This window comes from Hoplias malabaricus, chromosome 17, assembly GCF_029633855.1.
Source record: "Hoplias malabaricus isolate fHopMal1 chromosome 17, fHopMal1.hap1, whole genome shotgun sequence".
Classification (NCBI taxonomy): Eukaryota; Metazoa; Chordata; class Actinopteri; order Characiformes; family Erythrinidae; genus Hoplias; species Hoplias malabaricus.
Genome location: NC_089816.1, coordinates 7,113,579 through 7,140,357, shown reverse-complemented (window position 1 = coordinate 7,140,357; position 26,779 = coordinate 7,113,579). Strand labels below are relative to the sequence as shown.

The 26,779-nt window shown below is 42.2% G+C and overlaps 1 protein-coding gene across 4 annotated transcripts in view; it reads left to right on the top strand.

The window, feature by feature from the left end:
* Nucleotides 1–26,779, top strand: part of LOC136673177 (teneurin-2) — a 186,044-nt gene that overhangs the window by 80,079 nt on the left and 79,186 nt on the right. For 3 of the 4 annotated variants that reach the window (XM_066648501.1, XM_066648499.1, XM_066648500.1), the window contains exon 3: nucleotides 14,058–14,330. In XM_066648501.1, coding sequence (XP_066504598.1) covers nucleotides 14,058–14,330 — 273 coding nt within the window. Of the gene's footprint in view, nucleotides 1–14,057; nucleotides 14,331–23,020; nucleotides 23,149–26,779 lie in introns of those variants that run through there. The other variant, XM_066648502.1, reaches the window with a different exon arrangement.

The following is a 26,779-nucleotide window of genomic DNA, read 5'->3' as shown; positions in this document are numbered from 1 at the left end:
CAGACACAGTAATGCTGCTGGAGTTTAAAAACAGTGTGTCCACTCACTGTCCACTCTGTTAGACACACATACCTCGCTTGGCCAACTTGTAGATGTAAAGTCAGGGAGAGTAACTCATCTGTTGCTGGACAGCTTGTGTTCCTCTAGTCCTTCATCAGTGGACGCCGGACGGCTGGATAGTTCTGACTGGTGGAATGTTTTCTTGCAGTGACAGTGAGAGCTTTAAAAACTCCAGCATTACTGCTGTGTCTCATCCACTCGTACCAGCACAACACACACTAACACACCACCACTAATGATCCACCACCCAAAATCACACCTGATAAAGCTGATGAGCTGATCCAATTGACAATGAGTGCAGATGCAATGTAGGTGTTCCTAATCCAGTATTCCTCCAGTGTATACTTTTTTTCTACTGGATCACATTTATTAAACTGTGCATGTTGTTTAACGGTTATACTTGGTGTACAGCAGATTAAACAACTCTTTTTTAGCTTTTCAGGTTCTCTTCACAAGCCACTTTGCCACGTTGTAGCTTTTTTAAAGCAACTAACGCCTCAGACGCTACAGCCACCTTGCCAACTACCAAGCTGTCTGCATCTAACAGGTTTCAAACATTCTGATCACAAACAGTCAGTAACAAAAATAAACATTCCTCCTCATTGCCAGCAATTTAACTCACAATTTGGCTTGTGATCATTCCTATCTGTCTTACTCTCTTACTCTTTAGCCCTGCGTTACGGCTCTGTCCGGCAGGTGTGATATGTATGTAAATATCACTTGATGTCAGGTGGTATTTGAGAGGTGACAAGGTTCCCTGTGGGGTCAGATCTATTTTGGAGGCCCAATTAAAAGGTGTTGAGTAGCCGTGTAGTGCAGGTGGCTCATCTGGGCCGGTGCATTTGACAGTGACAGGCCCCTGTTCTAGACGTGCTCTTAACTCTACGCCCCAGCTCTAATGGGGGCCCTAATGATGTGCCATGTGTCTTGGGACTGCAGTGTTGTGTGAAAGCTGGCTGGACACCCACCCTGGAGTGTTAGCCCTCACAATTAACACCCTGCCCTCCTGAGTCCACCAGTGACAACACACCACCCACAGCCCCGACATGTCCCGGCGCAGGAGCCGATGTCACACCGAGAGGAAGAAACCTCTGATTCATGCAATATGGTCGATGAGATGTTCACATATTGAGCCATTATCAGATTCATCCCAGACTGTGCAGGCCACGCGTTAATATCTCATAAACATCAGTGCTCAGTCAAATCCCGTACACCTGTCACTGAGAGTGGATCAGAGAGTGTGCGTCTCCATCAAATGCCACCGCAGCTGTCAGAGGCAGGTGATGAAGAACCCAACTGGAGTCCCTGTCGCAATCTAATTGCAGATCTTTGCATTAATGAGTTGCCCGGAGAGCACAATTCAGTAAACTTCTTTGGATGAAAGTCTGACATGGTTCCTGTTGTGTGTGTGTGTATGTGGGCATACTGTATGTGTCTGTGCCTGTGTGTAATAGCTGCTTGAGCCATGGCTCTAGGGGAGGGATCAGACCTTTGCAGGGATCCAAAGAGACATGGGACCAGCTGTGTAATTTCATTAATGGAACCACAATCCCACAATCCCCTTCACAGCATCACACCATGGCGAGAAACTCTGCGAGCTGACCTTGATTCGTGTCCTTCCTCTTCATTCCTCTCTCGTCTTGTTCCCAACTTTTTGGACTTATTTTTTTTCTCTTCCTTGTACCTAGATCTCATCCTCCAGCCCTTAGTTTTTGCACTAGTCTGGTCCCTATTTTTTCCATTCAATTTCAATACTCCATTTGCCATCTCATGGAACTTTTTTCAATTTCAATTTCAGTTTCATTTTGAAGCGGACTTTGGACATGTTAGGCACTTAACCCTAAATGGGAACGTGTGCTTGGTAGAATGAGACGCGTTGTACCTGGAAATTGTGCCTAGCCTCTCCACTTGCATGTTCATCAAAGTTAGGCATTGTTAAATACCCTGGGCTCCACATGCATCACGTTCATTCATTAGTGACTTCCACCGTCCCTGCTCTGCTGCTCTCTAACTGAAGTCAATCAGTCACTCTTAGCATTGACTGAAGAGGCAGCTGCTGCTGCTGTCATCTGTATACGTCTCTGACCTCCAGCCCTTCCATGATAAGCCATAAAGCAAACTGGGAAGCATATTAATCTCCAATTAATTCCTACTTTGAGTACCAGAGTTCGATTCTTGCCATTAGAAGTGCCTTTGGAGCACAGAGGCAGATAGTGAGGGCAGCAGGGAGGAAGCAGACTGATAAGCTGAGAAAAGGATGGTGTGATAGCAGAGGCGGCAATAGAGCGCCTCTGATCAAGGCTTTGTAAGCACCACGGAGCCTCCCACGGGTGGGTGTTAGATCCTCACCGGCACCCCTCGAAGGAGAGAAAAGGCTCTCTTAACAGCAGCGTCCAGCCCTTCCCTTTTCAGCTGTTCCCATGATGGAGAATGTCAACTCCTCCCAGGAACAAAGCGATAGCAATCTCCGAGCCTCTCCTGCGCCTTTCATTTCCTATTTATGAACCTGTTGCTTTGACGTGTTTATCGGGGGTTGCGCTGCAGAGGATGTGGTCTAAGAGCATGTCTAAGGGTTTAATCTCCTCCACCACTTCCTCTGTATTAACTCCTGGGCTGGGACTGAACTGCACTATTTTTCTGAATCATCTCTCCCTCATGGATTCTCTCTGTTTTCCTTTAAACCCATCACAGGCGCATGTCCCATAGAAGATGTGTTGAATCATTCATGTTCCTCTTCTGTTTACCCATGTTGTCTTTATTCCTGTGTCTGGTAAAGTGTTTTTGCCTCCCAGTCCATGAATGTTTTGAACACCTTCCTATGCTTATGTGGGTATGGGTAGACATATAGATAATCTGTGACTTACAAGACATTACACTACCGCTATGCCTTGGGCTTGTGGTCTGCATGATATTTTTAAAATGAGCACAATTTCGCCTTGATTTTTGTCTGTCAGAGAAATTATTATTCAGTGTTGTCTTTAGCCTCTTAAAATGTATTTATTATTTAACTGTAACTATTGGGGATGTCCCGATCCAATCTCAAAAATTGTTATCGGGTCTGATCACAGCATTATTTAGGCGGCAATCTCACGCTTCCTCCTCCTCCTGTTTTGTAAATGTTGTTGTGATCTAACTCTGTTGGACACCTTAGCGGACATACTTCTCATTTAATTTCTCCCTCAACACATCTGTGATGACAATAAAGCTGAAGTTTATATAAGACTTTGTTATGTAAAATATAAGCAGCACCTTGGATGCAGGCAATTTTTTTCTTAATGCATGATATTCAGTGTCAAGCAGATACACTGGGCTGATTATAATAATTATAATGTACTTTGAGTATTAACAGTACTATCTAGGAAAATGTGACTCGTTATCGGCAGATACTCAATATTAAAAGACGAGGATCCGGACATCACTGGTAACTATTACATACTATAGCTTGCAGCAAGTACATGAACCAATATTTCCATTGTTATGTATCCATCCATCCATTATCTGTATCCGCTTATCCAATTCAGGGTTACCGAGGGTTCAGAGGGTTCATGTTTCAGAGCCTACCTGGAATCATTGGGCGCAAGGCAGGAATACACCTTGGAGGGTGGGCCAGTCCTTCACAGGGCAACACACACACTCACACCTACGGACAATTTTTGAGTCGCCAATCCACCTACCAGCGTGTGTTTTTGGACCGTGGGAGGAAACCAGAGTACCCAGAGGAAACCCACGCGGACACAGGGAGAACACACCACACTCCTCACAGACAGTCACCCAGAGGAAACCCACGCGGACACAGAGAGAACACACCACACTCCTCACAGACAGTCACCCGGAGGAAACCCACGCAGACACAGGGAGGACACACCACAGACAGTCACCCGGAGCGGGAATTGAACCCACAACCTCCAGGTCCCTGGAGCTGTGTGACTGCGACACTACCTGCTATATACATATGTGTGTTTCTATGGGTATTTGATCAAAATCTTTAGTGAAGTTACATTAGGAATACTGTATTATGGAACCAGTGACATATTTCCTCTCCTACATTTCATAATATGCAGATATTCTTACTGTATTTTGTGCAATTTGATTTAGGCTTTTTATACTCATTCGTTTTATAGTGAACCTCATATTCATAAAACTTTATTCAGGAAGAAAATGTTCCAATTTGCAAGTGGAATGTTTCTAATGAGGTGTTTCCACAGTGTAACTCCTGTGACAAGTCCAATGTGCCAGCTCCCATGGGGTCAGATAGTGTACGTGTTTTAGCTACGTGTAAGAAGCATGGCATATGGACATTTTCAGGCATTATCCGCAGTAAGGCTGCAGGGGTTACAGAGAGTTTGAGAGTTGTGCTGATCTCCGATTAGAAGTCAGCTCCTCCCCCTGCTGGAGCGGAGGCCATTTTGCGCCACCCAAATGGCCAATCAGTCCACCTCTCACAGCCTCTCCAAACTTAAACGGCTCTTTTATGAGCCTGACGAAGCATAATGACCGGCAGGCAATTTCCACCCCTGGGGCCTACAATGGGCTTTACACAGGCTTCAGGGCTGAGCAGGGCTGGCATATTACCTCAGTGTGAGCTCCAGCTCCAGAGAAAGAAACTAATGCAGGCAAGCACGGCTAAAGCACAGCTCTGCTGAGCCTGGGTAAGCATGAGTCAAATTAAGGCTAAAAGGGTTATTTATTTGTACCCATGCTGTTAGGTCATTAAAGTCAGATATTACTAATCCAGTTCCTCTTACAAGGCCTTTTTATAAGTAAAGATTGTAAAGGTTCTCAGCTAACCCTTATTTCTCCAAGAGACAGAACAAGAAGTTTTTAAAATAGAAACAAATAAAACTTTCAGAAAGTGAAGGGGCAAGTGTGTTACAACAAGAGAAGAAATAAAACAATTTCTGTTGCCCATTCTTGACTGTTTTCATTTTTCAAGTCAATTAAATTTTGTTTTCCAGTTCACGAGTCGTTTATGCAGTTCTTTCTGTGAGCTATTATAAGAGAAGGTTAAAGGCAGACAATGGTACTAGTCTGTGCTGGATTAAAATGTTCATAAAAGGTTATGCATTAGCCAGTATGTGGCAGATGACAACAATAATAAAAATAGGTTATGAATTTGAGTCATCAACACAAAAAAAAAGATTATACATAATTATTTTAAAATATTAAAAATGTTTTGTTTAAATCCAGTTTACAGCTAAAGTACAGATTTAGCAAGAAATGAGATGCTTTATTTCTTTTCTCTCTCTCTCTCTCTCTCTCTCTCTCTCTCTCTCTGTCACTCTCTCACACACTCACACTCCTCCCTCCCATCTCTTGCATCACTTCAACTTGTCTTCTCCACTCATAAATGCAGTGACAAGCCTCCAGCAGAAGGAGGCTTCCCCCCACCCCATGCTCTCCTGTGGGTCCTTATTGCTGTTTACTCAATTATAGCAAGGGTTCAGCTTCACTCTTTTCATTTGCCATCGTCAGCCACTCCTAGCACTTGTCTTTATAGCTCTAACAGGCTCCCCAGAGCTCTGAGGACACCTTTTGTTGAGCTGCCTCCACCTTCTACAGGTCCTCAGGCACTAGGTGCATTGCATAGAGCCTCACCTTTGTGCACAGGAGGGGAGTTCTCAGCCTCAACCTGTTAGTCTCATAAAGCCAGCCTTCTGGTTATTGCCGGAGAGGATTTTGCATCTGCTAAGAGCAGCTTACTTTACTCAAATACTTTTTTTTTAAAGCTGTAACCCCTAAATTGACCAGCAGCAAACTGTAAAACTGTTATTGAGACATTAACATATGCACATCCTTGCCAAAATATTACAGCCACTGATGAGTGAAATAAATAACCTTAATTGTTTAATTACAGTGGCATCTATCAATGGGTGGGGTAGAGTGTAAGGACCTGAGTGGCATTGACGTGGATTAAATTGGTCATGTTGTTTTGGAAGGAGGACCCACTAAACAGCAAATCTTGCACAGTGTTCCAGGTGTGCAATGGATACTACCTACCAAAAGTGGTCCAAGGGTGGACCTGGCAGCATTATCCTGGATGATCTAGGTGTGTTTGGAATGGAGGCTTGCATTCCTGGTCTTAGCCCACAGAAGGGCTACTGTAGCACAAATGATAAAAAATATATATATTTATATAATACTGACCAAAGGTGTCAGTGGGCTTCTGTCCACTGCTGAAAGGACATACTATGGACCTCCACCATCAGATCTGGAGCATGGAGAAAGGTGTCCAAGTCTGATGAATCATGTTTTCTTTAAACATTTTGCAGATAGCAGGATGCTCATGAGTCACTAACCTGAAGAAGACATGGAACCATGACATGAATCCACTTTGGGAGGTAGACAAGCCAACAGAGGCTGTGTGATGCTCTTAGAAATGCTCTGCTGGGAAGCCTTGGATCCTGGCATTCAAGTGAATGTTACTTTGATATGAAACAGCAGCCTAAACATTGTGGTAACGGTATTCTCTAATGACAGTGGCTGCTTTCAGCAGAAAATGCACCCTGCCTCAGTGCAAGAAAAAAAAAATTCCTCCTGGTTTGAGGAACATGACAAAGAGTGTTTACTTGTCCTCCAAATTCCGCAGATCCAAGGAGGTTTCAGATTGCAGATTACAGGTTTTGAAAGTTCTGCTGCTGTCGGACCCGTGCCTGTAACCACTGAATAGAGTCCATGCCCTGAGGGGTCAGAGCTGTTCTGATTAGCGGTGGGCGGATCAATCGAAATATCGATAATATCGATACCAACGCTGGTATTGGTATTGATCAATATTCGTGTAAAAAGATCGAAACTGCTCTCCCGCTATTGCTATTGTTATTGCTCCATCACGTTGCAAGAAGAGTAGCATGCCCCCTCTTTGCTAGCGGTATCGGTACCGGTATCGATATCGGCGATACTGACCCTGCATTTACTTGGTATCGGATCAATACCGAAATTCCCGGTATCGCCCACCTCTACTTCTAATGGTTCAAGGTGGACGTGTTTGAGATTACAGTATTAGTGTATTTCTTAATTCATTTACCATTTCAGTATGTTAATTGTGTTTGCCATAGAAAAGGAATCAGTAAGTGAAATATTACATAAAAATAAGAGCACTACCCGTACGGCACACAGCATATACAGCAACAGAGTCCATCCCAAGTGCACACTTTTAACTTGAGGACACTTGTCCTATAGATCGTCATTGTTACTGATGTCAGCAAAGCAGTGGCTTTGAGCAGGACTGCAGGGCTTAGTGTGCCATTTGGGACCATTCAACTTTATGGGGAAGCATTTGAGAAAGAGAGCAGCGTCCTTTTGACTCTACATTCAGAAGACTCCCAGTCAGGAGAGTGCTGTAGCATCAAAGCTCCGATTCTAAAAGAGAACTCAAACAGAAGCTGTCCCAGGAAATGTGAGAGTACATGAAGGGCCAGGCTGTGGGAGTTCGCACAGTGCTTGTAACTTCAGTGTAATGAAACCTTTTTGGAAGCTGGGCTCTTTTTTCCAATAGGATTCACCAGTGTGTTTCTTTAGTGTCTTACTGTGGAGAAGCTGGGATACATTTGGGAATTCTTGCTTTACGTGTTTTCCATGCTTTGAAGGTGTGTGTTTGTTTGTTTGCGATATATGTGTGTGTTTTTGAGACAGATCTCCTCATGTCTGGTAGTATTGCTCTATTTATGCCTGTTCTTCACTTTTACTCGGTGCACTCCTCTCTGATTTTACCTTGAATTTATAAACATGAGAAGGGAACCAAGGTGATTTCATTACTTTGTGATTTGAAGAACACTTGATGCTGCTCCTGGGTACACCAGTGTATGTGGCTTTTTTTTATTTTTATAAGGAAATGGAAGAAGATTGATTTTAAATTGTTGCATTCAAGGGGATACTAGGGATATCTTCCTTTTAAAAGGAAGACAAGGCTTTAATTCATTCATATTTTATGAAATCATTCTCTACGGACGTTTACAGAGAGATTGTCTGTTACGAAGCTGTGTCTGAAGTAAAACCCTATGTCAGAGTGCTGTAATGATTATTTTAATGTGGCGTCTCAAGGCTACTTTTAGAAGGTCTGAGGAGAGACTGCTCTGTTCTGACCTTCTCTCCCCCAGCAGACATCTTGAAGTGTAGCGACTAAAAACACAGCGGGACTCGCTTTTTTTTTTTCCACTGCACTTTGTCAGATAAGGCTACTTTCGTCTGTAAAGTATTCTCATGCTTTTCTTTTCTTGAAAAGAAGATTGCATTGTGAGAAAGAGAGAGAAAATCATCTTCACTCCTTTTGCTCCTGGCTTTTTTTGTTCCTTATTTTTTGGGCAGGAATGTTTTGCTTCTGAGACTAGCTCTGTGTGCGCCGTTGCGTTCCTTCTATCTGGAAGGCTCTGTTCTTTTTAAGGTATTCACAGAGAACACCGTTTATTTTGTGGAGATGCGAAATGCTTTCACATCAGGTTCATTACTGATTGTATAGCGATTCAACTCTGCCTTGTTTTTGATTCACTGATCTATCACCAGGAAGTGAGTGTTTTTATATCAAGGCCAACTACAAAGTCTGGGTTTGTGCATTAACATAAAACCAAGGGACAGCCTTGTTTAACATATAAGAGCAGATGCCTTTTAAACCTTGTTTAGATGAAGGCCAATATCTTGGCACATGTCTTTCATAAAATATCACACTTAATTTTTAGGAGGCAAGCAGAATGCGTTTCACACAGTACAAACAAGCAACGGATGGTGGTTAGAGGGCACACCTGCTCACTTTCACACATGCTCATGCTGACACACACTCACACATATGCACACAGACATACATAAATTATCACATAGTTTCATGCTTTTTTTTATTTGTACAAGAATAAATTCATTGTTTGTGTAGACGTGACAGAACACATGGGTACAGTGAAGTTAAATGTCAAGATAAGCCTTTTAAATCCGAATATAAAGCATTCTAAACGTGTTTTCTTGCTCTCTCAGCCTATGTGAAGCTCTCTCCTGTGTTCCTGCAGTACTTCTTGTCAGGTATGGGTAGTATAGCATTGTGAGTAGTGTTGTAGTCTAGGCTGTGTACTGTAATAGACCTTTCCATGCTCTGTCCAAAACGGCATCCATTTTAGGACATTTCATTTATAAGCATATGTCAAGTATATGTTTCAAAATTGTAATGAATCGCCCGGTTATGAATGACTGAATTGTCACATAACTGAGCTCAATTTAGTTATTTATTTATCTTCATATGGAAAATCAACATTAGTAAATCAAAATGGCTAAAATATATTCATAAAGTTAAATGGAATTGTTGATATCATTCTTGAAAACACAACAAGGTGACTACAAAGGTTACATTAGTGGGCTCAGCATGGATGGGTAAGTTCTCTACTACCTTTAGCCCTGTAATGTACTAACTGTAGTTTATAACTGTACAGCGTGTCTAAACGTAGCTTCTCTGTTCTATTAGCTTTAAACGTTATTTCCTTAAATGCTACGTGTATATGACTATATTTCAGCTTAATTCGTCTGTAGGTAACTTAAGTTAATAGATGTCTCAGGTGTATGACGGCATATTCATCATCAGCTTATGTAATATCATACAACAGTTAATTCCGGTCACACACACTGATTGGTTGAAAGGCGTTCTAACCGTGCTGCTATTTCGCAATAACAGCACATATATCATTTTGCTGAGATGTTGCAACTCTCTTTACGCTTCAAGTGTCCTTATTACATTTCACCAGTAAATAACTTTCAGCTCTTGTTTTACACCAGTATTTACTTTACGTCATGAGTGTACACTGATACCAAACCCAAAAAATAGTGTATTAGTACTGATTTTTCTCATTTGCAAAGTTATAAACATGTAAGAGGTCAATTAGCCATGGTTCAGTGTGGATAGTTTTATATATAATGCACTGTGTGACTGGTTGTCTCAAAGAATTGATTGACAGCAACCACACCAATCAGGGCATTGTTGAATGTAGAGACAGGAATAGGGAACAGCACGACCAAGAGTTTAATGTGACAGCGTTTTTCAAGGCATTAAAAACTTCAGACAATGGGCCCCAGCTCATTTTGCGTATCTTTAAAATTGTGTGTGTCCGACCACTTTAAATGACTGTTTACGTGTTAACCTTTTCATTCGTTGGAATCTTTAAAAATCACTACAGTTCGATTATTTTTCAGTGAAATTTAAGCAGCATGTGTTATTCAAGGGCTTACACTTCTTTCAGCAATGTTTTCTTTTTCTCTCAAAAGTTTTCATTTACATAATTTACACATCATCTGCATAAAGCATGTTGATGCCCCCCAAACAAGTGCATGATCTTGAACAAACTAATGCTTGCTGGTGTACACTTACCAGCAGAGGCTGTTAATGATTGAAATTGCACCTTCGTTCCTAGCTGATTGTGAGGGATTGCATTGACAATGCTCTTTTAATTACTATAGAGAAGAAAGTGGCTGTGCATGCCTTTTTCCCTTAATTGCTTTTCCCTCGGCTTAGCTGTAATTGGGCCTCCATTGTGTTTATTGATTTAGTTTGATGTGCTTTAATCTGGATGATGTTATACTGTATATTTATCAGGGGATGGGTGCTGGGTGGAGAGCAACCGTTGGGAAATGCTGGCAAGGCGTTGTGTGTGCCCGTGTGTGTGCGCGCACAGGATGGATGAGAGGAGCGCTGCAGGTGTACACTGCAGGGTACAATAGGTCTGTTAAGCTGAGCCACAGGTAGCCCCTCTCTGTACACAGCCCAGTGTCTGAACTCAGATCCACAAGCTTAAGCCCTTAGACCCAACTCCACCTCCTGGCTTTGTGTCTATAGCCCTGAGCCTGTGTGTTCATTCAGCACTCTGGCCCAGATGTGCTAACCCTATTGTGCCAGGTTTTAGGCTTAAGTTACTGTCTTCTAGGGTAAGTCTCAGACTTCAGCTAGTAATTCCTATGTATTTCCATTTCTTTACATTGAATTTCTATAGAATGAATAATATGTAGAATATAGATTTGATAAGAAAGAATGTGTTTTGGGAATTCCTAATGACAGGCATTTTTTTTTCTTCTGATATTTGCTTTAAGCTAGAAACCTGGTACCCACCAGGTGAACAGACCTTAGACGTTTCCACTAACAGCAGAAGGTGAAGATGGATATTTATAGGAAGATGGGAAGAAGGATGTAAAATGTTATTATACCTATTGTTTTTAATTATACTTTTTTTTCAAGGGCATTTTAGTAAAGGCTGTATACAGTGTGAGTCAAAAGTCACATGCCACCTATTTTATTTCTTTGATATGCTACATGACTAATTTCCCATTGTCCTAAAACTTGCCCTTGATCCAATATGGCAGATTTCAGATAGAAATGTAGGAAAATAATATATATATATAAAAACCTGGGTTCCAAGGGTGGCGCAGCAGGTAGTGTCGCAGTCACACAGCTCCAGGGACCTGGAGGTTGTGGGTTCTATTCCTGCTACGGGTGACTGTCTGTGAGGAGTTGGTGTGTTCTCCCTGTGTCTGTGTGGGTTTCCTCCGGGTGACTGTCTGTGAGGAGTCTGGTGTGTTCTCCCTGTGTCTGTGTGGGTTTCCTCCGGGTGACTGTCTGTGAGGAGTTGGTGTGTTCTCCCTGTGTCTGTGTGGGTTTCCTCCGGGTGACTGTCTGTGAGGAGTTGGTGTGTTCTCCCTGTGTCTGTGTGGGTTTCCTCCGGGTGCTCCGGTTTCCTCCCACAGTCCAAAAAAACACACATTGGTAGGTGGATTGGCGACTCAAAAGTGTCCATAGGTGTGAGTGTGTGTGTGTCTGTGTTGCCCTGTGAAGGACTGGCGCCCCCTCCAGGGTGTATTCCCGCCTTGCGCCCAATGATTCCAGGTAGGCTCTGGACCCACCGCGACCCTGAATTGGATAAGGGTTACAGATAATGAATGAATGAATGAACCTGGGTTTCTAGCTTAAAGAAAATATCAGAAGAAGAAAAAAATGTCTGTCATTAAGAACTCCCAAAATAAATTCTTTCTACTTACTGTCAGTACTGATAATAGTTAGAATTAATAAGAATACACACTTTTACATGCCACGCTTGTTTAATCTAAATTCATCTAAAATTTTATAGCATTGCACAAGTGTTAAACTGTCTATCTCCAGTTTGCAATTAGTTTCAACGTCAATAAACTGAACACTGATTTGAAATGTGTGCATCAAGAAATATTTTGTGTCTCTTAACATATGTGAAGCTGGCCTTTTGTCTCTTCTCATTTCTCTTCTATAGGCCAAACGACATCCTGCCTATTTGTCAGAGGGAAAGGGAGTTTAGTGACAATGGATATACACTGCACACGGAGGAGCGAGAATATAGCAGACGCTGTCAAAATCAGTTTTCCACCGCAGTCTAGAACATTGTCAAGAATATTGTTTCACTAGACATTGTCAAGCTTTGTTGAATTCCTTGCCTTAGGGTCGGAATGGAGCTGTCTGTTTATGTGGCTGAGAATGGATTATGTGTTCACAGATAACCTACTGTATCAAATGAAAAGAGAAGCTGTTGTTATTGGAGCTGAGCAGAACTAGATTTAGACAACAGATTTAAACAAGAGTCAGAATTTTAAGTGGCATTTTACTACTATTTAGAGAAGCAGTTGGATTGCTGCTCTTTGTTGAGCCAGATTAGAGACGAAGTGTTTATCAAGAGGGCTGGGGTTGAATGTTTGTTATTTGCATATAATTATCATGATAAAACTGTGGTAAACCTGAAGTTTACTGTGGGAAATCTATTGGTAGATGAGTCTGTGTGTCTGGCTGTAGTTTGTTTAACTTTGACCACGTCATTTCATTTATTTGATTTTTATTGCCTGGAGGCAGGGCGGCACGGTGGTGCAGCAGGTAGTGTCGCAGTCACACAGCTCCAGAAACCTGGAGGTTGTGGGTTCGATTCCCGCTCCAGGTGACTGTCTGTGAGGAGTTGGTGTGTTCTCCCTGTGTCTGCGTGGGTTTCCTCCGGGTGCTCCGGTTTCCTCCCACAGTCCCAAAACACACGTTGGTAGGTGGATTGTCTGTTTTGCCCTGTGAAGGACTGGCGCCCCCTCCAGGTTGTATTCCTGCCTTGCGCCCAATGATTCCAGGTAGGCTCTGGACCCACCACAACCCTGAACTGATAAGGGTTACAGATAATTAATGAATGAATGAATGCCTGGAGGCATGGTTTAGGGACACCTAGATTCTCAAGATGTTTTTCATTAATGAGCTTGTTATCTCTCTTAGATTATAATATATTAACCTATTATATAGAAAGCTAGTTGTATCTTGCCTTTTTTATGCAAAACAGTTGCAGCAATTGACTTTGTGAATATTACATTTAACACACATCTGTACTTAGACTTATTTTATGTTTAAAGCATGTTTTTTTGTTAGTTTTTTTCCCTCTAATATATCTGCCTACTTTGATTATGGCCAGGTCTCCCTCTATGACATTGGCATTGTAAGCTGCCAGCTCTGTTATATCAGGTAACAGAGCGCCATGTCAAAGCATACTGTGTGATGAGGAAGACGGAGGGCCATCCTGCTCACTCAGAGAGAGCAAGGCCACTCCTGGAACTCAGAAAAAGCAAGCTTTTGATGATAGTGCCTGTTGATTTTTCAAGTGGAAATCTTGAATATGTGCTTATATATATATATTTATATAACCCCCCTATATCTCTAGATAGAGCAGATATTTTTCTTATTTATATCCAGGCCATTTTGGACCATTTTGATTGGTCCATCTATCATTTTTTTAAAACAGTGTAAAGATTAAAGGGTACACACTCCAATAAACATGAATTTCAGTGCTGCAAATTATGCCCAGAGTGTTACTAAATGGCCGGGTGTTATCAGACATTGCAGACAGATCATTGATCACATGGTCCCCAACACAAGACATCTGACAGGTAGTGAACCCCTTCCACTTGGCCCATGTGTTGTGAGGAAAACCACTCGCCAGTGGAGTGAATAATTAATCAGGCGAGTCTGATCTGTCTCTTCCTGTGGTCCTTAGGAAACTTCACTCTGGCCGAGCTGGGGATCTGTGAGCCAGCCCCCCATCAGAACGCCTACTGCCCAGAACTGGGGTTACTACACGGCTACACTCTGAATGCCAGTTCTGATGCAGACTCAGACCCCGAAGGCCCCATCTCTCCAGAAAGAGCCATGCAGCTGTGGAGCACCCGGGACATCAAATCTCGCCGCAGCTCTGGCCTGTCCAGCCGTGAGAACTCAGCACTGACCCTCACCGACTCTGAGAATGAGAACAAATCTGACGACGAATCAGGTAGGGATGAGTGAAGGAGTGTGTGTGTGAGAGAGAGATCAGGAGATGAAAAAACAAATGTGATAATACATTGTATGAGTGTGTATTTATGTGAAAGAACCTTTTACAAGAACCTTTTTTTTGTTTTCCTGAGCTAAATGTACTGGTATATAGTTAATTTATCTATCTATCTATCTATCTATCTATCTATCTACATACATACATACATACCAAGGATGCCAAAAACCCTGGAGCCCGACTGTAGCGACACTGCCAGATAAACAGCATGTGACATTTTAATGTATAACAAGTAAGAGTCAAGCTGCCTCACAGAAGGAGCATTTATCAAGTAGCACATGTTGAGGCTCTTTCTTCTAAAACGTTACCACACTACGCATCTGTTTGGTTGGGTTCTGTGGCTGCCGCCTCCGTTCCCCCCACTGGTGTTTTCCCTGGCAGAATTTCAGTGGCGCGTTCTCTAATTCTGTGCTTCCTCGCTAATTCGATGCCATCATAAACCCCTGCATGGTTTGCGGGAGGTGTCAAACGAGGTTAATGAAAAGACAAAAAACCCCGCCTAATTAGCGGAGTTCTCACACAACTGTAGCAGTCCCGCAACAGATCCGTCAGCTGTGAACTCCAACATCAGACAAACTCGCTCTGACAATTTATCAAACTCCTCAACAGCTATTGAGCGCATAAAGAAACACCTTGGAAGAGAAGTCGCTTTCATCTCGCCAGCTGATAATTGCTTCTCAGCTAATTGCCATGCTAATCTCCCAGCCACGGTCTGTTAGCATTATTCTCCGTTTTATGGGACAGGACAGTGCAAGGACATTGGATGCGCCGGACACAACCCGCACAGTTTTGGAAAAGAGGGCTGTGCAATGGAACGAAAAAAACAACAACATTCACTGAGCCTGATCTCACTGTAGAGAACATGTTTTCACTAAAAGTTTTATCATAAAATGTTCTCACTCATCATGCTCTATAAGTGGTGTTGTGCATGTGATGTGGAAAGGACCTACTCAACAAAAGTAAATGATGCAACAGGATGAAAGGCTGTGCCGGACAAGCCTATAATTTCAGCTGCTATGCTATATAATGAGCTCTGAATTGTATCAGTAGTGTTGTGTTTATAAATGCGCTCACATGTCTTCAATGCAGCGCACAGCAACGAGAAGCCTTTAGTGATTTAGTTCAAGAGCAACTCTAATTGTCTAAAATTAGCCACCTTACTGAGGGTGCAAATACACTCTGAGTGGATGTTTTCTCACAAGCGAAAAGGGAATATATTCGAAATGAAAGTGGATGAATCTGCCTTTTCTTCTTCCTTTTTTTTTCTTTTTTTCAAAGATGCCAAAAGCTCTATCTCCCCCTCTCATCATCTCTTCTATGCTTCTTTTTTTCCCTCTGTGTATGGAGATGCAAAAGCTCGCTTTCTCTTTCTCTCTGTCATCTCTAGCTATCGCCTCATTATGGACGTGTCTGCGCCGCCAGTCATGTTGAGTGACAGGTGTCACTCACTGAGGCCCCAGCATATGATAACAGAAATGGGGTCGAGTGGAAATTTCCAGCCATGATCTCAGTTGTGCCCGCTTTCTTCAACTCTCTGGATGACTCAGAGACAGCTTTGAAGCCCACCAGCGGCTTTTTTGACAAAACAAAACTGAAAGAGACACACATCATTTGTGGATTTCAGAACTTTTGTTTCAGGAGAAAGGGATCCTGAGGTTTAACTGAGGACCCTTCATTGTGCACCAGTCAGTGTATATCATATATTTTACGTATGATTTTTGTTTTTCTCCTATTAAGATCCTTATAGCTCCTCTATCTGTCTGTCAGCATTAGCCTGCACTTCATGAAACCCTTGTTTCTGCAAAACACGCTCTGATTTCAATCAACGCACCTTCAGCCCCAGACACATAGTGTCTCTGGAAACAAAAGCATCCAGTACAGTAAGTCTCCAGCTTGCTCTGAGGGGGAAAGACGAGTCGATAACAAATTAAAGAGTGTGTTACCGCTAGCGAGCGATGAAACAAACTCTCCTCCTGATTCTTGCCTCTTTATCGATGGCCCTCTTCTCAGAGTGTATTCCGGGCTCTCGTGCCCTCTGGCATGAGGAGAGAGACGGGAAGAGCGAATGGAGATTGGTAACGAGGCCTTGTGTCCAGTTGATTGTCTAATTAAACAGTCTGGATGCTGGCTCTGTTGCCCCTCTCTCCCAAGTTGCCAGACAAAGAGTGATTGATTAAAGCCCACTATTTCCTCTAAGTCCCATGTGTCAGCTGTCCTTGCGTAGCACTGGCATCACATCTGCTGCCCCAGACATTGCTGTCTTGGATCTTGCTTTCCAAGATGCTCCTATTGCTCTGCTCTGTACCTTAAGCTGCATCCAGCCCCCACTCTACCCCGTTGGTCACAAATGCATGACTTCATATTAGCTGCATACAATGTCTTGCTGCCAGTGGAGCGAATCTTTCAGGTTTCTGCAGGTTTATCTTGTTATTTTTGGACGTACTAGGCAGGAGGTTTCCACCAGCTGACCACACAGGGACCAGAGGGCCGTTAACCGTCGTTCCTGCGTGCAGCAGTGTTTGTTTGTTTGCATAGGTGTCTGTACTCTGGCCAGATAAGAAATTATCCCATCATTCTGTTGCGGCCCCATGCGACTGGCGACTGCTGCAGCTTTTGCACATCAGTGTTTCATCTCACGTTCGGTAAACAAAGTGGCCCAGGCGCCCCACGCCAAGGAGAGCGGCAAGCGTTTGTCTGTGGGATTATTTGTATTCTTCTCCAGTGATCTGCGTCACTAAGTATTTAAGAAGCTTTCCCTGTGACTTTTTATTTTTTTTTTGGGCGGGGTTATATTTATTATTTCGTTTTCCTCTTTTAGAACAACAAACCCTAATAATATAATTATGCCTTGTTTTCTTCTTCTTCTTCTTCTTCTTCTTCGTCTTATTATTATTATTTCTACCCAGTTGTCAGGATTTGTGAGTATCTGGCACTTGCTGTGAATGAGGAGGTAGAAATACGTCAGGGATGTGTCACATTGTATATGTCAGTGCAGGGGAGGATGTTATTATGATTATTTTTATTATCGTTATTTTATGATAAACCAGCCCTGCAGAAACATGATATATCAGCAGGCATTTAACAAGAACACCTGGAAAATTCCCTCCCTTGTGTTTGCAGTATCTCAGAATACAACACACATTAATATCAGTGTGTGCCTGTGGAGTCTTTCTCTGTACAAAAATGTTTTAATCTTTAAATATTAAGACATAAACAGAACAGTTTTCAGCTGATTGACTTTCCTTGACTCAAAGCTTCGGGAGAATGTAGGTATCTGTGATGGTGTCGTTTCAGTGCGGTGTAACCAAGAGGAGGTGTGAGATTGAGCATTTAATTTAAAAGCTACTGTAACTGCTATTGTCTCATTTCTTTATCAGATCTAATATAGCTCAACGAATAACCATAAATCAGGCTTTGTGCAATTTTCATTTGCATAGCTGTGGTGGGAGATGTATTAAATCAACATGATTTAATAAAGTCAATTATGTTTCTTAATGCAAATGTATAGTGAGAGATTTGTGGGAAAGGTAACGCTACGAATGAAACTCAGTTCTGTGAAGGGGATATCAGATACACCTCTAAAACAGAACTCAGTTGTAAGTTGAATGTATTTCCTCATGTCCTGTAAATGATTTTTATTGGTTATAAGTAAATAACATCACTATGTAAATAATGCTGAAATATTTCTTCAACAAAGTCACATGCTGCTGCTGTTTAGCTAGCCCGTACTTTTTGTGGCACCTGCTCATGTACTTTGTATGTTTACATGTAGTACTGTGTACAAAGAAGTTTAAAGCGTGTAGGAAAACGGTAGAAAAATACAGTTATAAAACTTTTGTTCTGTCACAGAACTGCATGTGTATATGAATGGTAATGTTTTTAGCTCTGATTGGTCTTTACATGACATCATGCAAGCTCATCCAGTTATATACTCCTCAAGTTACAAATAATTTAATATTGCAGGTTATGATAAATACAGCTCAGAGCATAATAATAATAATAATAATAATAATAATAATAATGGGCGGTGGTGCAGCAGGTAGTGTCACAATCACACAGCTCCAGGGACCTGGAGGTTGTGGGTTCGATTCCCGCTCCGGGTGACTGTCTGTGAGGAGTGTGGTGTGTTCTCCCTGTGTCTGTGTGGGTTTCCTCTGGGAAACACGTTGGTAGGTGGATTGGCGACTCAAAAGTGTCCGTAGGTGTGAGTGTGTGAGTGAATGTGTGTGTCTGTGTTGCCCTGTGAAGGACTGGCGCCCCCTCCAGGGTGTATTCCCGCCTTGCGCCCAATGATTCCAGGTAGGCTCTGGACCCACCGCGACCCTGAACTGGATAAGGGTTACAGATAATGAATGAATGAATGAATAATAATAATAATAATCACATTCTAATTTTATAGACATATTTTTCACAATAATCAAGCCTCCTGTTTTAAACTCGCTCCCACCTCCACCCCATCTCCACCCTTTTCTCATATTCATTTATCCAACGGGGGGGTCCGGCTTCATACGCATTCATAAGCCACACTGAACTGCTCCCCAAAGACTTCTGAGTTCACCTCCTCGTTTCAGCCTCTACGGGCGTGGTCTGTACTAGCATAATGCATAAAACATTCAAAGGTAACAAAAGGACACATGAACATGTACAATGCATTTAAAGAAAAAAAAACACATACAACAACAACAACAACACTAACGTAACAATAACAGCAGAACTATATTAACTCATTCATTACAAGCAGATCTGAAAAGGTCACATTTAAGATGTTATTTAAATACAGGCAGACCATTGTGTCTGGGGAGAGAGTTCCAAAGAGAGGGAGGAGCAACGGAAAAGGCTCTGTCACCCCAGGTCCAATGCTTAGTCTGAAGAGGTATGGACAGGAGTTTGGCAGAGGGGTGAAGGGTTCGAGATGGAGTTTGATGGTAAAGCAAGTCCATGAGACTGAAAGGGCACAAAGGGCACCCTTTTTATAACGGCCTTTGTGAGTGAAGAGAATAATTTTGAGCTGTGAATCAGGAAGTCAGTTTGGTGAATAAATATTATTCATTCATTCATTCATTCATTATCTGTAAGTGCTTTTCCAGTTCAGGGTCACGGTGGGTCCAGAGCCTACCTGGAATCATTGGGCGCAAGGCGGGAACTCACCCTGGAGGGGGCACCAGTCCTTCACAGGGCAACACACACTCACACCTACGGACACTCTCGAGTCTCCAATCCACCTACCAACGTGTGTTTTTGGACTGTGGGAGGAAACCGGAGCACCCGGAGGAAACCCACGAGGACACAGGGAGAACACTGAATAAATATTAGGGATTGTCTAATTCATCACCTGTGCTCATGTGCTGGGTATGTGTACAAAAACAGCACTACACAAAATATAAATGTTTTAAAGGCTGTGAAGTGCACTTCGGCTTTTTCATACGTGTCAAATTCCACCATCAACACAATCGATACAATTTAATGAATAAGTGATGAGTTAATTAGGCATTGGTTGGTTTCTGTAAATGCTGGACTTATGATTTTAAGATTATGTAAATGCATGCAGTAGTATTGGTGCAGCTATTGTTTTATTCTTCCAACTCTGCTGACACCCATGAGTGACAGATTGCCACCCTTACCAGCCCCCCCTGTCTCTGGAGAATTCATTAAAAGTGCTGTATGTCCCCTTTCTCCCATTTCTCTCGCGTTTCTTCCACTAGACACCACACACACACACACACACACACACACACACACACACACACACACCCTCTTATTACCATTCCCTTCTTCAAAATCCAGTTTATGTTAAAGATATATAGGCTTGTAGGGCACTGAGTGAATAATACTAACATGCATTCCTGGCAAACTGTCTCATTTATGTCATTCACAAGCTATTTCCCGGCACCACAGCAATGAATATGGACAGGAATTCAACAAGCTTCACACTTTCAGACACTCACTTGGCAAGTCTTGACAGCACGAGTCGATGGCGTGCAGTTTTTTCAGAGTATACGGTGCCGAGGTGCCACTTTCCCCCAGCGCTGAAATTCCAATGGGGATTTAAAAGGACCTACATAGACCAGTATCCTTCACTTTTTCCCCACTGTCCATTTATGTCATATGCATGGGTTGTGTGTGCCCAAAGCAACTTTAGTTATATTTGCAGGACCATTTTTAACCATTTGGTTCAATAGAATTTAACCTATGATCTCTGGTCTAATGGGGAACTCTCTGTTGTGCCTTGTTTATAAAAAAATATATATGTATTTTCTGTGACATCACAAAGTAAAATAATTAAAAGCTATGTCAAATTTTCTAAAAATTATAAAGCGTTTTATTTTGGCTGTCAATGTTTTGGGCTGTTTAAAGACAGACCATACAGCCCCCTCCGGTCTGTTTGATTCTCTCTTTCTCACCAGATGAAGAGCCATAGAGGACAAGTGACTGAAAGCTGTTTGCAGGTTTCACAAAGGTCATATTGACCTCCTTCACTAAAGCCACAAAAAGAGGGAGAAGTCAGGCAGTGGTGTGTGTAATGGAGGCAGGAAGCCCTTTTCCGAGCCACGTTTTGTGGCAGATATTCCATTGACCGACAGGTTTGCTTTAAGTAGTTGAACCTTTTTGGTTTCCTCTCCATCGTTTTTTCTTTTTTTTCCCCCCCCCATCTGCCAATACATAGAACACAGTTGCATACACACAAGCACACGCAAAGCTCACGCTCGAACACACACTCACATGAATGAAAACACTGGAGTCATTAACTCAAAATGAGCTGGAACTCCAAAGAGCGAGCCGTTATCAAGATGAATGGGAGGTGTGCATATTGATATTCTCCTCGGGGGAGTTCCTTTAGAGAGCCAGAAATACAAAATCATATTCACACTTTCATTTACTGTTAATTTATTTGAACTTGGAGGTAGAGAGAGAGAGAGCAGTTCATAGAATTAAACAGGTTTAATTGTTCAGCTCAGTTGCCACGTGACATAGAAGGGGGGAAAAACCAAATAAAAAAGTGAGAGCTAAGTCATTTTTCATTTTCCCTGACCGTTTAGCAGATTTATGGCCGTCTGCAGGACGTGCTTGTAAAGCTGCCTCTCCTGTCGCCTTTTCGCCAGCGAAAGAAGAACACTTGTAAATTCCTGTAGCTGCGCATGCACCCCAAATCCAAATAGCATTGATCTGGGGGAAAGAATGATTAAAACATGCATTAGATGGAATAAGAGCCAGCTTGGGCATTGATTTAAGCATAAAATGTCTCTGGCTTTTTACAGTCTTCCTTCAGTAGGTCTCACTCTGTCTCTCTGTGTCTCTCTCGCTCTTGGCTGCGGGCGGTCAGGGCTCCTGTAGCTGTGTTCATTAAAGTCCAGCTTTAGTTAATGAAACAAGCCCAGTCCGACTCTGGGGGGGGCTTTTGTGTGCGCAGATCAATCGGGTCCTTCGTAAAAATCTGAAGTGAGCTGTCCTCTCTCATCTGTAGGGCCTGTGTGTCTTACCCCTCCCCACCCCCAGCTGAAGCAACTGTCCACCGGCCCACTGCGATGCAGGATAATAAATCATGGAGTGGGGCTTGACTTTGGTGCCAAAATTGATTAATCTCGTAATTACAGACAGGGAGAGGGAGGGGCTATTTTTAGAAGACTGGCCTTTCCTGGATGGAGGGTCTGTCCCTCCTTCCTGTCTCTCTGCGTTTAATTTCTCTTGCCTGTCTCTCCGTCCGCGGCCACAGAGCTGCTCTGATTATCGCTTCCTCCCTGCTCCCTCTCCTGGGAGACTCCACTGTAACACGAGTGCTGAGTTAATTGAGTGCTTGGACCCTTTATGTATTATTACGTACAAATGGTCACACACACACTCACAGGAATATACAGTTGTTGCTGTTGTTGTTGTTGTTGTTTAGTAATACACTCAAATGAAATTACATAACTGCATAATTAAAGCATACATACATAATAAATTGGGCTTACATTGGATTTCCTTCTACACTGAACAATCACTGGATTAGGAACATCATCTGTGTGTCCTAGAGAGTCCACTCACTCTCCACACTGTTAGACACACCTACTGTGTTAGTCCTTCATCCTCTAGTCCTTCATCAGTGGACACAGAGTGGTGTTGGCCGCTCAGCACTCAGGAAGAACCACCATGCAAATAATATCTGCACTGTGGTGGTCCAGCGGGGGTCCTGACCATTGAAGAGCAGGGTGAAATGGGGGTAAGAAAGTATGCAGATTGTAGAACTGCAATGTGCTCTTGTATGGTCAGTGGAGCTGATAAAACGGACAATGGGTGTAGATACAAGGTACACATGCTCATGACAAATATCTAAGATGTTTCTCGCTCTCCGTTTGTGTTCTGAGACATGTGACTTCTCGGCTTATTCTGTTTGTTTCAATGTCCAAAGAAAGGCAAATATGTTATAAATGTAAGGGCATTCTTCTTCACAAAATGTTTTAGAAAGCCCTTGTGTGCCCTTTTTTTGTGTGATTGTAAAAGCAGAATTCCTCCATTTGTTTCAATGAGCTCTGAGGGCGAAATAATAAAAGGACATTTTTTTTTGTGAATGCTGGCACTTCAAACCGATACTGAACACCAGTGATAGTTTTCTTTTTCTCTATTCTTCATCTAATCCCCATTTTATGTTTTTACAGGTCTATAAGTGACAGTTGGCTATTAAACCTCTGTCTCCTTTATGAAAATGCTCATGCTGCGCCTCATCTCCATCTCTGAGATGGAACTACAACAACTAGAAATCCACACACTCGCCCACACACTCATGCACGCGCGCACTCTCACTCTCTCTCTCACACACACACACACACACACACAGCTCCTGCTGAGTTATTGTTGCACAGAGAGCAAAACAACAGTGTTTTTAAGGTGCAGTTTTCTACATCCGGAGCAATTTACTGCATAAGGCTCAAAAGGCGGCAATTACTATCGCTAGCCAAACAGTGTGAGGCCTCTGCTGCACTATGGTGCATCAGTACCAAAAAAGAACAGTCTCCAGCACAACACCACTTTTTTTTTATTGTTTCAAACATTGTTGCGAATGCACTGATTCAATTTCCTACACAAAAAAAAAAAAATACCGACATTTCTCTAATCGCAAAACACATAGTGCCACACAACACGTCTGAGTTCATTTATCAGACACGATAGCAGGAGTCGTGAAACAGAAGTTTCTGATTGTGCGAGAGTGGTGTGTGAGCAGCTGCCGAAGCTGATTACTCAGTGGAACATTTGATGGGTACAATGTGCTCTAATTCAGTTTTGTAATAGAATCATCAATTCTAATTCTCAGCTTTGATTTGCAACAAAAGACTGTGATTTAGCATTAGCCACCACTTCTCAGACACCTGATGTCCACGCCTCAGGCTCAATGCTAAATCTTATTCCTTTGTATTCTGTTCATTGTATGGGGTATTTGTGCATATTGTTACTGTAATCACTGGATGTGTTAAAAGCAGCTTTTTTTTAATGTCACTCAACAAACTGTTGCTCCAGATGGAATTAGGTGTGCACTAATCATCAATTGTGATGGCTGTTTCTGATTTTGAGGCATTTTTGATGGCTGACCGTCCGTTTTTGGACCACTTTTTATTAGCCAATTATTTTTAACAGCCAGCAAAGCAATAACAGGGTTTATTTGCATTTTACCTGGAGCTCAGCGTGGTTAATAACCACACAGATGTACGACACATAATCCTAACAGTCCAGATGTGCAGAGCAGTAAACATTTTCAGACAAAGAATGCTCTAATACTATGCTTTTTTCAGCCTATAAGAATGATGGGTCACGGGATGAGTCCGACCACATCTCTGTTCTTAACTACATGTTTGGTTTGTGTACAGTGTAAGTCAACCAAGTGTGTGCAGTTACTCTTGTAGGTGAAGTCTCAAATCTATAAGGATATAAGCCAAGAAAAGTAGCATATTTGTTTGAATTTATTTAAGTATGTCAAAATGAGCTCCGGTTTCCTCCCACAGTCCAAAAACACACGTTGGTAGGTGGATTGGTGACTCAAAAGTGTCCAGAGGTATGAGTGTGTGTGTGTGTGTGTGTGTGTCTGTGTTGCCCTGTGAAGGACTGGCGCCCCCTCCAGGGTGTATTCCCGCCTTGCGCCCAATGATTCCAGGTAGGCTCTGGACCCACCGCGACCCTGAATTGGATAAGGGTTACAGATAATGAATGAATGAATGTCAAAACGAAGTTAAATCAGATGGAAAACAGTTCTTTTTTAAAACCACAACATTCAGAAGCACATGTGAAAATAACTGAAACATCAAAGCTTGAAACTTAAATGGCTAATTTCTAGATGCTGCTCAGCACACTCCTCAAGTTCCAGGGGTTGGAAGACTTGGCATTTGGAACTAAATAAACTGATTGAGTTTGCTGGTGGCAGTGCATGTTGTGAAGGGCTTAGTAATGTTATTAGAGAATTAACACACCATGATAAATTGTGCTTAAAAGTGGCTCTGACAGGCCTGTAGCTTTGTGCAGTGTAAATTCATTTAGAAGTTAAGAAGTTTTCACTTTTATTATGAGTGCACACTAACCTTACGTGTATCATTTTCTGATTTTCTTTTCCTCTTGTTTTCGGTTTCTTTGCCTGAGCCATCATCGATCTGTCCAAACTGAACATGAAGGGAACGCTGTGCCCAGGGAACAGCATATAATAATAGTGTATTTGTATTAAACAAAACATTCGGATGTAACGTGAAATTAAAAATAAAGAAAAATTAAAAAATGAATAATAAAACACAGGTTTTTAAAAACTATGAATGCAGTGATCTGACCTACTTGACTACTTGATATTCTGCATAACACACAATATAGTACAAGCGAATAAGTTCAGGAGACATTTATGTAGCTCATGTTTAAAATACAGATTAGCTTATTGAAAAGAGGGTAAAATATGTCGTCCAAAAATATTTATGAATATGTGAATACACATCAGAATGTTATAAATGTGTTTCAAGAGAAGGGAATCAGATAAAATCATCTTTACATAATGTGTTAATAATATTGCCTTGTTAACATATTTGAGTGCATGTCTCAACTCAGTCTCATTAGTGAATGTGATCAGATATCCAGGGATTTTTTTAAATCATTATTTATTCTAGACTTAACATTTCTCCAAATCGTTTGTTCTTTTTTTTTCCCCCTGATTTCTTTGGCTTAGTTGTTAAACAGGGAGCAGATTCCTGCAAATGGCAAAAAGGAGTGAGAGTTAGTGTGATAGCACGGCCCGAGGAAACCCAATTCTTCCCCAGTCAGAATCAATGAGAAGAGCCCCACTGAGCAAAGCAGACAACAGAGCAATAACAGCAGACAGGACAAATCTGAGCATGAATACTATTGCAATTTTGGACTCAATAAAGACACAGAGGAGACAGAGTTGGAGCGAACCTATGGGGCTTAAGATATTACACACACAGAGCACTTTTTAATGGCTTTGCTTGGGCTGCAATAATTCAATGGAGGAGATTATTGATCATGGTTGCCATTTCCTCCTTCAGTCACCTCATAAAGAGCCGGTGGACTGAAGAGGGTGTGGCCCTGGCATCAGCCATGTCTCTTCCCCATCATTTTGCATCTCCATAACATCGATCCACAGGCTGGCTTCCATCCCAAAGGGCCAGCTTTGGCCCTATGGTTCTCTTATAAACCTCTCCCACCAACCTAAGCAGTGCCTGGCAGTCTCTGTTGCATTTCTTAGCATTTTTCACTGCCAAAATATTCAGTTGAAATCCGTGCTATACATTACAATGTGTGAACGTTGAATTTAGAGTTTATCAGTGGGCTCAAAGCTGCACTTCTAGTCAGATTCTCACAACAATGTTCCAATCAGAAGATCAAATCTCTTTCAGTACTCTTGTTTTCAGGAAAGATTGAATGGTGTGGTGAATCATGTAGTCCTAGGTTCTGCTGCAATATCTGTTTTTAACGTTGTTTAAGAATTGAGTCGGACTGCGCATGGCTTTGAAAGGGACGCAGATGCCACAGAAGCAATCGATAGAAAACACTCCACCGCCAGGAATATTTTCACAAGTAGCCACTGGTACAGTTTGATTTGATCCTGTCATTTCTGGTGGTATTTGCAGACCATTGATAGTATTGTAAGCTTCAGCATTTTCAAAGATGGAATGGTGAGTCCTTTCGGAAAAGAACAAGAAAAGGCCATTTTCTTTTCAGCAAAGCACGGACAGCTACAGATAGAGGTTAGCTGCTGCGAAGGACAGGATGTCTTACGTTGCTCCAGCTATAGTCTCCTGGTTTTTGCTTCATTGTCCGTCACTGCAAAGTCCTTTTCTGATCCTGTTTATCCAAATTTATTTGATGAATTTATTAGTTAAACCATATCTTCCTTAGTACATATCATATTTATCACTTTAACCTCACACACT